Raw genomic sequence first — 13,555 nt, 5'->3', positions numbered from 1 at the left:
TATTATCATTCTGGTATTATAAGAATATATCGAAACAAAGTGCAGAAAGAGAACACAAGCTTAAGAAAAGCTTAAGACACTTGCTGGTTTAAGAATCGTATCACTGCTGCTTGCGGCTGCGCGGTGCGGTCGCGGCGCGGCGCTGTCTTTTGACGCTGCTGCGTGGCGCGGCGGAAGTGCGTCAGGTTGACAACAGTCGCGCCGGAAATGTCAGAAACCGCAATCAAAATAAAAGCACTGCTAAATACCAGTGGGACGTTAACGAACGTTTAATAACAAAACTTTATATCTCCGTCGTTACAAAGTAGAGACATAAGTTTAGTCTCAGTTTAGTCTGACTAAAGACGCCTCAATCTCCTACCTCATGAACGATTATATTAAAGATTCACATAAAGTGTGAAGCAATCACGTCGTTATTTTTTTTATGTGTATTTTTATGTGCTTTCACACTTATAACGTCCGATGTGATTGTAATTGAGTAATTGACACAATTATTAAGAGTTATTATTCCTGAAAGCTCGACCGGAAGTGCTCACGACACCGTCGTCGGGCCGTTGACGTCGATGCGCCAGGCGGTCGTTCTTCTTCGGTTCTTGTTGAGGCCGCTTCGTGGCTTTACCGCGACGCGGGTCAACGATGCGGTACGGCAGCGGGAGAACCGGAGTCCGTCAATTCTCTCAGTACCCAGGCGGACCCAGGCGGGGAGCATGACCGCGGCGTCGGAGGAGACAAATACAGGCGGTAGCCGGTGAGAAAAGCAGCTAGCTGAGCGGCTAACGGCGAGATGACGGCGGAGGGAAGCGGCACGATCCGGAGCCGCATCAAGAACCTGCTGCGCTCCCCGTCAATTAAACTCCGGAGGCGGAGCGGCAACGCGCGGCACAAAGAGGACCGCGGCGACAAGGCAATCGCACGCACGCACACACACGTACACACACGCGCGCGCGTGGAGTGTGTCAGTTCTGTGACATAGTGCAGCGATTATTCTACCTCCAGTTAATCACCACTAATATAAATATTGAAGAACACGAACATTGCACACGCGTGCGTGGTTCGAGCATTGATCTTGCGCGCTCTGCTAAGACCTAGAAAGCTTGAGTGTAAGCTTGGGTCAGACTTGCTTTGGATCTTGTTTTGGGAAAACTGGACCTTCGTTGTGGTCCAATGTTTAAAGGAAGGTACCTGTCAGTCTGGTTTCTCCTGTTGGTCCCTCCAGGGCTTCCAAGGCTCAGCCCACATCCCAGAATGCTCTGCTCCCTGCTTGAACTGTCTGCCGGTGGCGTTTTCAGGAGTGTAGATCCGAACCCCGGCACCAACTTCAGGTCCTGACCTGGTCTGATCATCTGCCCACCTTGAGGATGTTCCTCGGGTGTGTCTTTGTGTTCTGCTGATGGTTCCTCTTCAGAACATTGAGAGCAGACCACCAAAAACATTTGGCGTTGCTGTAATGAGCCATTTGCTCCAGGAAGGGTCAGTTTCATCACATTTGTTTTGATTCAGGATCTCATTTGATCTCCTGAAGGAGACAAATATGTTCAGAGTCAAGTTTGAACACGCCTTTGACACCCCGTCTGCAGCTGAATCACGCTGTTTGATCAGTGTGTGTGTGTGTGTGTGTGTGTGTTGGGACCTGCTACATGCCCAGAACACACACCCTGACTTGATGTCCCGCAGTATGATCATTGATGGTCTTTGTTCTCCAGATACACCTGGAGAAGGTTCTGGGTATCACAGCTCCAGGGAACCGAGCTCTGGCCTGCGACCCCCAAACTGGACTACTGGCGTATCCCGCTGGGTGAGACACACACACACTCACACACGCACACACACACTCACACACACACACACACTGTGCGATTTTGGGCCGTCACAGACATGAACATGACCAGCATCGTTCAATGTGCCTCCACGTCAGGGGTTCCAGCCTGATTCCCCCCATTGTTTTTGATTGGTTTTCGCCGTGGATTGATCACGCGCGCCGATACGGTGCGAGCTGACGCTGACATATCGACATAGATCAGAGCCTTCCGCGGCCTTATGAGGTGGTTAAAGTCGCGCGGTCTATAAAGGCCTTTAGACTTTAACCTGGAGGGAGGTGAAATGTGAGTGTTCGGTCACTGTAAACCCGTCGCGACCGCTGAGGGGGGGGTTCTGTGAGACGCTAATGCAGCGGTGGAGATTAGAGTCATGAGAACATCACGATGAAAGAATAGACCTTCTGTGAAGTTTCAGATCAGATTAAACGCGGGTTTCCAGAAGCGGCGTTCCCACGGGGATCCTCAGAACTCTGTGAGGAATCTGCCCCTCTAAAGGTTCTTCAAATCTGGATTTTGTACCAGGTCAGAAGTGAATTTGATCCCAAAGATTTAAGAAATGCAAAAAAAAAACCTCAGTTTATTAGTGATTAACTTGGTTATTAATGAGTAATTATCATCTGTGTAGCTTGTGTGACCCCCCAAAAGATGATGGGATGTATTGCTGGTGAGGGAGCATCAGGTGTACTCTGCTTTTCACAATACATTATGGGATGTATTGAATGCACTTAACATCCATCCATCCTCACTAGTTAGTGCACTGTTTAGGGAACATGGGGGGATTTTGGACACAGCCTCATCCTGTCACATGACTGATCAGTTCTGATGACCTCATTAAACAGTATTAATCGGTCATCTAATGAAGGGGGACCTCACAGGTCAGCCGTCCCAGTTTCAGCCCGGAGGAATGTTGGGAATGTGTGAGGGCCAGTGTTTGAATGAGGCGCAGCTGCTGATTGGCTGGAGCTTCTTCAGTTTATGGTCTGAAGAAGAAATGGGTCAGTGGAGCGAGGGGGCGGGGCTTCAGCGGGGGTTAATGTGGACGGAGCGAGAGACGCCACACGAAAGAGAGGAAGGGATGATATCAAAATCTGATCCGTGCTGTACTTCTTTTCAGAATGAAAACCTTCCCCCCCCCCCATGTGTATAGAAATGAAACACGTTCAAAAGAAGAATAAAGATATTCCGGCTTTAATGATGTTGGGAGGAAGGTGGGAATGTGGCTGCGCTAACTTGCTAACCTCTTCATGTTCAGGTGTGTTGTCGTCCTGTTGAACCCTCAGAAGAACAAACAGCAGCACATTTTCAACAGTTCCAGGTAAAAGGAGCTCTCACTTCAGATGAGCGTAGCATTTATTACCTTTTTATTAGATTATTATTTTATTACAGAATCAGCTATGCTGGTGGGAGTTTATTTTATTAATGTTTATTAACGTAGTCCTTTAGTGCTGATCCCATTCATCCGTGTTCATGTCCGGAACCTCAGTGTGCTCTCGGTGTTTTAGGAAAGCCATCACCACACTGGCCTTTTCTCCAGATGGGAAGTATGTGGTCACAGGAGAGGTGAGTCTGGTCCTGGTCTACCTGAGCCCGCTTCGCTGCTGGTCCCAGTGGATCCCGCTGCACAGGCTCAGCTTCATCATTCCTTATATTAAAAATGTTGACAATCATGATGAAAAACTGAGAACATTTAAATATGTATTAAACAGATTTCGCTTGTGTATGTTCACCTACATCTCTGGCCCCGCCCCTTCATTATTGTCCCTCTCTGGCCACGCCCTTTCATTATTTCCATCTCTGGCCCCGCCCCTTCATTATTTTTCCTCTCTGACCCCTCCCTTCTCTTCAACAACATATCTGACCCCGCCCCTTCCCCTTTTCCCTCTCTGGTCCCGCCCCTCTGTTCACCAACATCTCTGGCCCCGCCCCTCTGTTCACCTCCATCTCTGGCCCCGCCCTCTCATTCTCTTACTCCCCCAGAGCGGTCACATGCCGGCGGTGCGGGTCTGGGACGTGTCGGAGCGTCTGCAGGTCAGCGAGTTGCTGGAGCATAAATACGGCGTCGCCTGCGTGGCGTTTTCTCCTAACGGGAAGTACATCGTCAGTGTGGGATACCAGCACGACATGATGGTCAACGTGTGGAACTGGAAGGTTCGGAAGCCCCTCCTCTAATCCAGATCGGTGCTGTTGCGGATTTCGATGATAACGTTTGTTTCTCAGAAAAACGTCCTGGTCGCCGCCAACAAGGTCTCCAGCAAGGTGTCGGCCGTCTCCTTCTCCAACGACAGCTCCTACTTTGTCACCGCCGGCAACCGACACGTCAAGTTCTGGTACCTGGATCACGCCAAGACCTCCAAGGTCGGCCGCGCCCTCGCCAGCTGTCAAACGTCCGTCCCCATTGCTCATCCCTATTGGTCGGTGTGTGCAGGTGAACTCTACTGTGCCTCTGCTGGGGCGTTCGGGGCTTCTGGGAGAACTCAGGAACAATTTCTTCAGCGACGTGGTGTGTGGGCGGGGCAAACAGGCCTCCTCTACGTTCTGCATCACTTCCTCTGGCCTGCTGTGTGTGTTCAACGACCGGCGACTCCTCGACAAGTGGGTGGAGCTACGGGTGAGTCAGCATGGCCATTTTAGGATGTGTGCTTGAGATGAATGGACCAGAACACCGGGACGGGGCGGCGCTGACCTGGGCTCTGGTTGTTGTCAGTGCTGATTCCAGCATTACGTGTTAGCGCTGCGGCTCAGAGCAGGCTCAGGTCAGCACAGGCAGTTTCCCTTCTTTTATCATGATTTTCAGAGTTAATAAAAAATACATAAAGTAGCAGTTTAATAAAAGTTCATAGCCGCTAGTCAGTAGTTCCGTCCTTCCGTCTTTTACAGCGTTATCTGTTACTAGGCTCTCCAAGGTGACAGCAACAGACCGTAGCCGAGTTAGCTGCCAGGCTACTGGAACTAGTTAGCACCAATCTTTTAGCATCAATGACCCAGTTTGCTGTTTTTAGCAGTTTTTAGCTGTGTGAATTATCCTTCACACATTAGCAGCAGATATGAGTTAGCAGTGTTGTCTGGTGCTGGTGAACCTCTCTGGTCACCTGACCTGCTCACCTGTCTTCAAACACGTTCCCTGTTACACTGTGACATCACGGCTGGGCTACAGGTGTGTGTGAGCTCTGTCAATCTGAACATTGTCCATCAGCTAATGTTTGCTAACAGAAAGTTCCTCTGCTTCCTCATCTGCTTCCTGTGCAGACAGTTGACGCCGCCTCCGTAAGTTCTCGACACAGTTGGATTCAGTCACTCCTCACTGGTTCCTCTCACTCCATTGGGCAGTTCACCAGAATGTTGCACACACCACTGTAGTACACAAGCAACCTGTTAGCATTCTCTTGGGCTTTGGCTATTTATTTTTTTTTGACTGACTGGTTCTAATCAGTCAGCTACAGCCTGCAAACGTTTGGCCCTGGTCAACATTTCAGGTCAGACAGGTGGAGGTTGAAATGCTCTCCAGAAGTACTAAATTTACAAATGAAACACTCTGATTTGGACAGATTTAAAGTGTAAAGAGAAAAGATTGAGAATCCCAGGAGACCTTTGACCATTAGACCTTCGTTAGCCTGTTAGCATCATGGCTTGTTAGCTGATGCTAACATCAAAGCTTTTTAAATACCCAGACTCTTCTAGTCTTGTCCCAATAATCAGCAGCCATGAGTTCCTCTGAGCACCTGAGAAGACTGTCAGAAGCTGGAGCTTCCTCTCCTCGCCCTCAGCACAACATTCACAGGTAGACAAAAGACTGGATGATGAACAGAGGATGGCTGATGGATAATGATCCTGAACACACCTCAGGTCCACCATGGGCCACCTCGAGAGGCTCCAGCTGAAGGTTCTGAACATCATTGTAACTCTGTGGATCAGCCTGAGGTCCGGGAACCCGACAGAACTTAAGAAGAACATCCCCCCAGCAAGAACTGAAGGACTCTTGGCTGCTACAGAAGCAGTGATGCTGGCTACTAACACTGTGGGGGCCCAAACCTCTGCTGAGGGGCACAAACGTCCCTTTGCCTTAGCTAGTAGTGGTAGTTTAGCTGAGATGCTTTTCATCTTCCACCTTCTGAACTTCACAGGAACAGAAACTCTGACCAGGGGCCCAAACTTGACCTGCTGTAATAGCGTTTAGCCTCACTGGTAGCCACGCTGTTGTTCTGCTAGCATACATACAGGAACTCCTCTCAACATGAGGTAAACAACACTGTTCATTCAGTCATTCAGTCATTCATTCATCACAAACAGCCGACGCAACAGAACATGAAAGACACAATCTTTGATCCTCAGCGCGTCACTTTGATCCTCATTACATCAGCATCCACCACACGTCGCCGTCAGCTGATCTTTCGGGCATTTACCCAGAGTTCCCTCTGTCTCCAGGTGTCTCAGGCCACCTGTCTGTCCATCACGGATGACTTGATCTTCTGTGGTTGTTCCGATGGGACCGTTCGAGCTTTCAGCCCCGTCGACCTGCACTTCCGGTGCACTTTGCCCCGCCCACACAGCCTCGGAACTGACGTTGCCAGTATGGTGGACGCCAGGTAAAGTTTCCATGGCAACAAACAGCCTGAGTGCCCATAATGCAGCTCACCCGCCGTCTCTTGGGGTGTTGACAACTCATCCGTTCGTTATTTCACTGAGCGACGATACAGCAACACACCCAAAAGACGGTTTCAGGCCTGTTACCATGACAACTAATATCTGTTCATTCGGTACTGGTGAGTTCTTTAAATGACCTTCGTCCCCTTCCTCAGTCAGCTGTTCTCCTGCAAGCCGGGGAGCCGTTATCCCGACACCGTGGCCGTGACCTACGACCCCGCTCACCGCTGGCTGTCCTGCATCTACAGCGACCACAGCATTTACGTGTGGGACATTGGCGACGTCTCTGACCTCCGCAGGGTTGGGAAGCTGTACTCCGCCCTGTACCACTCGTCCTGCGTGTGGAACGTGGAGGTGAGCGCCACTCTGCCCCGGCCGTGCGGGGGCCCGGTTGGGTCTCGCCAGAAAACCAGACATTTTTTATGAATTTAGTTAAAATAAAACATCAGGGACAGGACGTGAAAAGAGGACATGTCCGGTTGGTCACCCCAGGTTCAACACCCGCCCTGGTCTGTTCCACAGGTGTATCCAGAGGGAGGGGGAGGAGCCGGCAGGGGGGCGGGGCCTGGCTCTTTCTTGTCCTGCTCGTCAGACAGCACCATCCGACTGTGGAACCTCGGCAGCCACAACACCATCAACAGGAACGTCCTGAGTCACGTACGACAACACGCTGCTGTTTACACACACACCTCCACCTGTACCTGCTCACGAACAACCACACCTGCACACACACCTGACCCCTCAGGATCTGCAGGAGGTGATCTACGTGGATGACATCAACTGCCTCCTAGACGCCGACTGCACCGCGGTCTGCGGCGGCAGCTCGGAGAAGGCGGGGCCAACAGACGGACAGCAGGCTGACCAGAGCAAGGCGGGGCTTAGGACCCTGAGGGTGAGTCCTGATGGACAACACCTGGCCTCTGGAGACCGCGTGGGCGTCCTCAGGATCCACAGTCTGGACACTATGGAGGAGATCCTGAACGTTCAGGCTCATGACTCAGAAATTCTCTGTCTTGAGTACTCCAAACCGGACACAGGTGAGAACCTGCTTCATTCATGTCACCTGATCCCAACCCAGAGGTCAAGAGGTACCGCCTGCCCCCCCCACAGGACTCCAATTGTTAGCCACAGCCAGTCGGGACCGTCTGATCCACGTTCTGGATGCAGGCCGAGACTACAGCCTGGTGCAGACTCTGGACGAGCACTCGTCCTCCATCACCTCTGTCCGCTTCACCAGTGAGTTCATGTCATGTGACTTTGACACTAGCTGTCAGCCCTTCCTGTTTGATATCCACTTCCTGTGTTTCAGCCAATGAGGGGAAGGTGAGGATGATCAGCTGTGGCGCCGACAAGAGCGTGTATTTTCGCACCGCTGAGCAGGTGAAGCCACGTTGGATCATGATGCTCACTGATGACGTGGGTAGCGATCGCTTCACCTCTTCTTGTCTCCATGGCAACAGACCGACGAGGGTTTGGAGTTCACACGGACTCATCACGTGGTCAGGAAGACGACGCTCTACGACATGGACGTGGAACCCACCCGGAAGTACGCTGCAGTGGGCTGTCAGGACCGCAGCATCAGGTAATACACACACTACCGTGTGTGTGTGTGTGTGTGTGTGTGTGTGTGTGTGTGTGTGTGTGTGTGTGTGTGTGTGTGTGTGTGTGTGTGTGTGAGGGAGGGAGAGAGAGAGAGAGAGAGTCAGGGGTCAAGTCCTCTTGCTTCTGCAGGATCTTTAACATCAGCAATGGGAAACAGAAGAAGTTCTACAAAGGCTCTCAGGGTGAAGACGGAACACTCATCAAGGTCAGTCTCTCCACAACTCCTTCCTGGCGTTACCATGGCGACAGCCGCTGTGGCCTCTGTCAGGGTCCTTACTGTACCCTCCTGTCTCTGTAGGTGCAGATCGACCCTTCAGGTCTCTTCATTGCCACCTCCTGTTCAGATAAGAACATCAGCATCTTTGACTTCTACTCTGGAGAGTGTGTGGCCACCATGTTTGGACACTCTGGTGAGGGGGGGGGCGGATGTGTTGATGATGATGATGATGATGAAGAACCTTCTGTTGTGTCACTGTTGTTCTGTGTGTGTAGAGATTGTAACAGGGATGAAGTTCAGCAGTGACTGTCGACACCTGATCACCGTCTCTGGAGACAGGTCCGTAATTATGACATCATTACTCCCTGTGACGACATCACTGGTCATGTGACCAGAATTGTAATACTTCATGCTTAAACTGAAACGCGCGTGTGCGCAGCTGTATCTTCGTATGGCGCCTCAGTCCTCAGTTGACCATCAGGATGCGTCAGCGACTCGCCGACCTTCGGCTCCTGAACTCCCAGAATGCAGCGCAGCAGAACCTGGTGACTCTGAGGTAACCTGATTATAAGACTTGACCTGGTTCCCCTTAAACCGGTTTGTGCTGACGTGATGGTGTTGACGCGCACGCGCAGCAGGGACGCGTCGTCTCCTCGTGTCGTGACCCTGTCGTCAAACAGTGACAAGGAGGAGGAGGAAGAGGACCAGAACAAAGGTCAGCCCCCGCGTTACGTCAGCAGTGCAATTTCCAGGTCACGTCTTACAAATGTTGTTTTGTTTACTTACAGATTCAACCAGTAACACTGCCAACAGCACCAAGGTCAGTGAATGCCACGTGCTGCGTTCAGGGTGTTTGGTTTCACCAACTCTTCCTCCTCTGCTTTAAGAAAGCGTTGCTAACCTCCTCCTCTCTCTCTTTGGGATTGCTCCAGGAGCAAGTGGGGGCTCGGACGCCCCGCCGGCGCTGGTCCAGCAAGGACGCCGGCTCTGAGGACGATCTTCTTATGGTGAAGTCCATGTTGGACCTGAGAATGCTGGAATCCTACTGTGCCGAGGAGGACGAGCAGCTGGAGGTACCAAGCCTCCATTTCCAGTTTGATGTGAAAGCGTCACTGACTGATCACCTGACTGTTGTCCCGCCCCCTCAGGTGAAAACATCGCCCAGCAGCACCAGCAGCAGCTGTCCCAAAGGGGTGAGTCCAGTCCCAGAGGTGGGACGGCACCGGTCCAAGCAGGAGCTGGGGAGCACGGTCAGCCTGCAGGTCACCTCGGCGTGGGTGAGCAACATGCTGGAGTACAGATCACATGACGGCACCAGTGCATTGTGGGATCAATTCTTTGAAAGAAGCTTTTAATTTACCCTCTCTAGTTGACGGATAAGGGGACGACGACCAATCACAGGCCCAACTACATCAGGCTGTCCAGTCAAACCCCGGACGAGGAGAAGCCGGTGCTGTATCCTGACCAGTGGGAGGACACTGTGATCCTGGTAGAAAGGTGAGCGTGGTTCTTCCTGTCCACCACAGAGCCAGCCTATCTAAACCCCGCCCCTTCCTGTCAGCGAGTTCCAGGTGAAGGAGGCGTGTCCTGCTGCAGACGGACAGCAGGACAAACCCAGCCCGGACAGCGGCTGCTCCCTTGGCTTCAACTCCAGTTTGTCAAGTCCAGTCCAACCAGGAGAAGGTGAGAAGAACTGTTGGTCCGATGTGTTGTTGACACACGCATCATGACCAGTGAATGTAGTCCTAGCATTAGCTTTAGCCTGGTAGCATGGAACCAAGGCACACATCTGGTGGCTTTAACTGGTTTATCAACTACAGAACCTTCCAGTGCGGATGGGAACTCCTCAGGGCTGGAGGAGGACGAAGAGGAGATGGGCAGAGGAGCAGAGGCTCAGGTGGTTCTTCAGACCCCAGACCAGGAAGCTTTCTTGAAGGAACACTTTGTCACGCTAGCTGAGCTGTCCAACCCAGGTAGCCTCGGCAGCATTAGAGGAGGGATCAAATGTTCCGGCCATCGTGAACTGGGCCTTTAATGGACGTTTAAACTGTGTTGTGACAGGAAGTCCAAGCAGAGCAAGTCAGAGCTCCAGTGATAATCTCAGCATCTCCTCGAGGTTCTTCACCCAAAGTTCAGGAGGAAGGTAAAATAGACCAAAAGTCTTTAAATCCCTCTGAAACCCCACTGGTTCTGTTACTTTAGATCATAACTCTGGTTCTCCATCCTCTCTAGTCATACGGTCCTTTCCTGCCAAACTTTAGCTGCTAGAGGAACAGGAGGATCAGAGGAAAAGGTCCAATCAGAGATCTCTGAACTCCAACCTCAGATGATGAACCAGGACCTGTTACATGACCAAAAACCTAAACACAACCAGACCAGTAAAGGCCAAACACAGCCTCCACAGGAGGGGAGCCGAGTCCAGCAGAGCCTGGTGGACGACAAGGGGACGTCCATGCAGGCCCCCCAGAACCCACCACTGAAGAAGAGGGTCCAAATGGCTGCTGATTCTGAGAGGAACCAAGGGAACCCCTCATCAGAACTTCGGAAGACTCAGTCAGTCCAAAGCCTAGTGAGCAACACAGGTAACAGGGACAGTTGTAAAAGCAGAACTGGTGTGAGTCCAGACTGGACCGGGGACCTGTCCTGGTAAAGATCTCTCCAACGTGATCCTCATGCTTGGATTTGGTCTTAACTCGCTACTTTATCCTTTCCTTCTTCCACAGACGTGTCCCTTCACTTGCCCCTCCCTCTTCAGCGCCCCACGACCCTCCCCTCCTCTCCAAGACAACCCCAGTCATTAGCTTCCAGCCTCCAGAGGCCAGCTCCTGCATCGCCAAGGTCCCCCCTGCAGGAACTCCCCCAGCCCACGGTGAGGAAGCCTTCATCTTCAGCCTCCTCCACTCCAGTGGTGCCGCGCTCCTACATGAGTCCCACCACCAGCTCCAAAGCCAAAATGTCCCGTTCCGTCTCCGTGGGTGAAGGCATTCATCTGCCCGAGCCCACCGAGGACCCTTCAGTGGCACCGTGCTCGCAGGTCAAAGACACTCTCCCGGCCGCCATTGCTGTGGTGCCCTCCAGCGCCGCTGTAGCCACACCCCCTCACGCCGCTGTGGCCACACACCCTCACGCCGCTGTGGCCACACCCCCTCACGCCGCTGTGGCACCTGTCGTCGTGACCCTCTCATCTCCTCTGAGTAGTCAGGGGAACCAAGCGGTCCCGCCCACTCGGACTCTGCACACTCGGGTCCCCGGGGGCAGCAGACCCCTACCAGACAAGCCCTCTCTCTCCTCTTTCTCGCCTTCACGGCCTCCATCGGTACCCGCGTCCCTATCGACTCCACCCCCTCAGGAGGACGAGACACCAGCAGAACCGGGAGTCGACTCGGGTCAGAACTTCTTTCCTCTCTTTTCTTGCATTAACGCTGCTGCACATCTGAAGATCAAACAGGATCAGTTGGTTTTATTCTATAATAGATAAATCCAGCTGTGTCATCAGCATAGTTGCAAACCAGCTGAATAATGTCCCCTAAAAGGACTGGACCCGGTCCAGAACCTTGAGGAACACCATGACAAACCTACTGTGTGAAGAGGAAAACATCCTTAGCATAAACAAAGATGAATCTATCTGCTAAATCTGATCTGAACCAGTTTAATCCCAGTGACCTGCTCCAGTCTCAGGAACAGGATGATCTCGTCAGCTGTATTAAAGGTAATGCTGGGATCCAGTAGATCCAGTATAGAAACCAGTCCACTGTCCGTTGTCTCTGCAGATGAGCCAATCAGTGTTGAGACCTGCAGAGCTCTGACCAACGACCTGCAGAGGTGCTTCAGGAGAGCCACACACCTGTATCGGAAGGTCAGTGTGGGGAGAGAAGATGGAGGTTTTTCCACCGGTTTCTTTAACTCTCGGATTTAAAAAAAAAAAAAGGCTAAATTTATTCTCAGGTTAGCTTCAAAGTTTGCAGCGAAGTAAAAATTAATTCAGAATTTTAAACGTTAGATTTGGTTCCAATCTTACCACCAAACATCAGTGCACTTGCCTGTTTCCATAGCAACGTGCTAACAGCTAGCGCTTCGAAAACATTGCAGGGCAATATTTAGGGAGGAGGGATAAGTTGTGGCGAGTCAGGAAAATAAGATGCCTCAGGAATGTTCCGGAATGTGATCGGTTTAAGGATGTGTGATCACTGACACCAGCACTGACCTCATCAGTGATGACGTCATCATCCGTCGGCTCACTCACCTGTTTGTGTCTCCTGAAGGTGAGCGCTTCGTCGGGGGACGACTCCTCCGCCAACCAGAATCAGATGGCCGTTATCCTATCAGAGGCTTTCCAGGCCATGAGGGTGGAGCTTAACGGTCTGCCTCTGGGCCCCCCGAGCATGATGGGAGAATTAGGGGAGTCCAAGATGACGGCTCTCCTGGAGGAGTACTCGCTCCTCCTCCTGCAGGCAGTTGAACGGCGGCTCGATGCTCCTCTTGCTGCCCCTCCTCACTAACGCCATTCCAGACACCAGCTGATCTCCAGGCCCCGCCTCTTCTACAGGCCACGCCTCTTATGCAGACCCCGCCTCTTCTACAGACCCCGCCTCTTCTCCAGACTCTGCCTCTTATGCAGGCCCCGCCTCTTCTACAGACCCACCTCTTCTACAGACCCCGCCTCTTCTCCAGACTCTGCCTCTTATGCAGGCCCCGCCTCTTCTCCAGACTCTGCCTCTTCTACAGACCCCGCCTCTTCTACAGACCCCGCCTCTTCTACAGACTCCGCCTCCTCTCCGATGAAGGTGCTGAAGCCATTTTTCTTCAGAACTTTCTCAACTTTTGAGTCTTACGTGAAACCTTGAATGTTTTTTTAAAACAAACTTTTTACCAAGTTGTTTTTATCCTCTAACAGTACGTTCACTTTATTGATCTTTGATCTTCAATTTTACTAGTTTAAAGATGTTCTATGCCACTTTGAGCAAACTTATTCCTCTTGATTTCACATTGTGACTTGCATCCCTCAATTCCCAACAATTAATTTATTTCCTGTTTGTGATAAAATGGGACAAGTTCATTCCCTTTAAAGAAACCCTTTAGATGTTGTCATGGTAACACCAATGTTTTCCCGCTTCAGTATTTTTAATGACAACTAGTCTTCCAAACAGTTTGTTAGCAGGGTGAAAATGTTTTACTGCTGAGCTGATTTTCTGTAATGTTAAATACAGAGTTGTGATACTGTCAACTCATAAAAATTGGTTTGAAACAGCTGTTTTGTTCCAGCTAATTCATTTATTAG

At 51.4% G+C, this 13,555-nt stretch overlaps 1 protein-coding gene across 2 annotated transcripts; it reads left to right on the top strand.

Moving 5' to 3' along the window:
• The first annotated feature begins 534 nt into the window (after positions 1-534).
• mapkbp1 (mitogen-activated protein kinase binding protein 1) lies at positions 535-13,524 on the top strand. Of its 2 annotated transcripts, XM_029832970.1 has the most exons (31): positions 535-904; positions 1,704-1,795; positions 3,070-3,132; positions 3,320-3,377; positions 3,795-3,965; positions 4,035-4,172; positions 4,243-4,425; positions 5,064-5,081; positions 6,240-6,400; positions 6,614-6,812; positions 6,981-7,115; positions 7,204-7,495; positions 7,569-7,694; positions 7,768-7,838; positions 7,919-8,040; positions 8,190-8,265; positions 8,359-8,470; positions 8,553-8,616; positions 8,717-8,833; positions 8,913-8,992; positions 9,066-9,097; positions 9,210-9,350; positions 9,426-9,554; positions 9,647-9,774; positions 9,839-9,960; positions 10,098-10,250; positions 10,339-10,420; positions 10,510-10,859; positions 11,001-11,663; positions 12,048-12,133; positions 12,540-13,524. In XM_029832970.1, the coding sequence occupies exons 1-31, from the start codon at positions 785-787 to the stop codon at positions 12,774-12,776; spliced, it is 4,521 nt and encodes a 1,506-aa protein (XP_029688830.1). In that variant the 5' UTR covers positions 535-784; the 3' UTR covers positions 12,777-13,524. The 2 variants fall into 2 exon arrangements, with proteins under 2 accessions (XP_029688830.1, XP_003962869.2); XM_003962820.3 differs by lacking the exon at positions 5,064-5,081.
• Positions 13,525-13,555: the final 31 nt, after the last annotated feature.

Source organism: Takifugu rubripes, chromosome 2, assembly GCF_901000725.2.
Source record: "Takifugu rubripes chromosome 2, fTakRub1.2, whole genome shotgun sequence".
NCBI lineage: Eukaryota > Metazoa > Chordata > Actinopteri > Tetraodontiformes > Tetraodontidae > Takifugu > Takifugu rubripes.
Note: the sequence above shows the minus strand (reverse complement) of the source record. Positions and strands in the feature narration are given on the sequence as shown.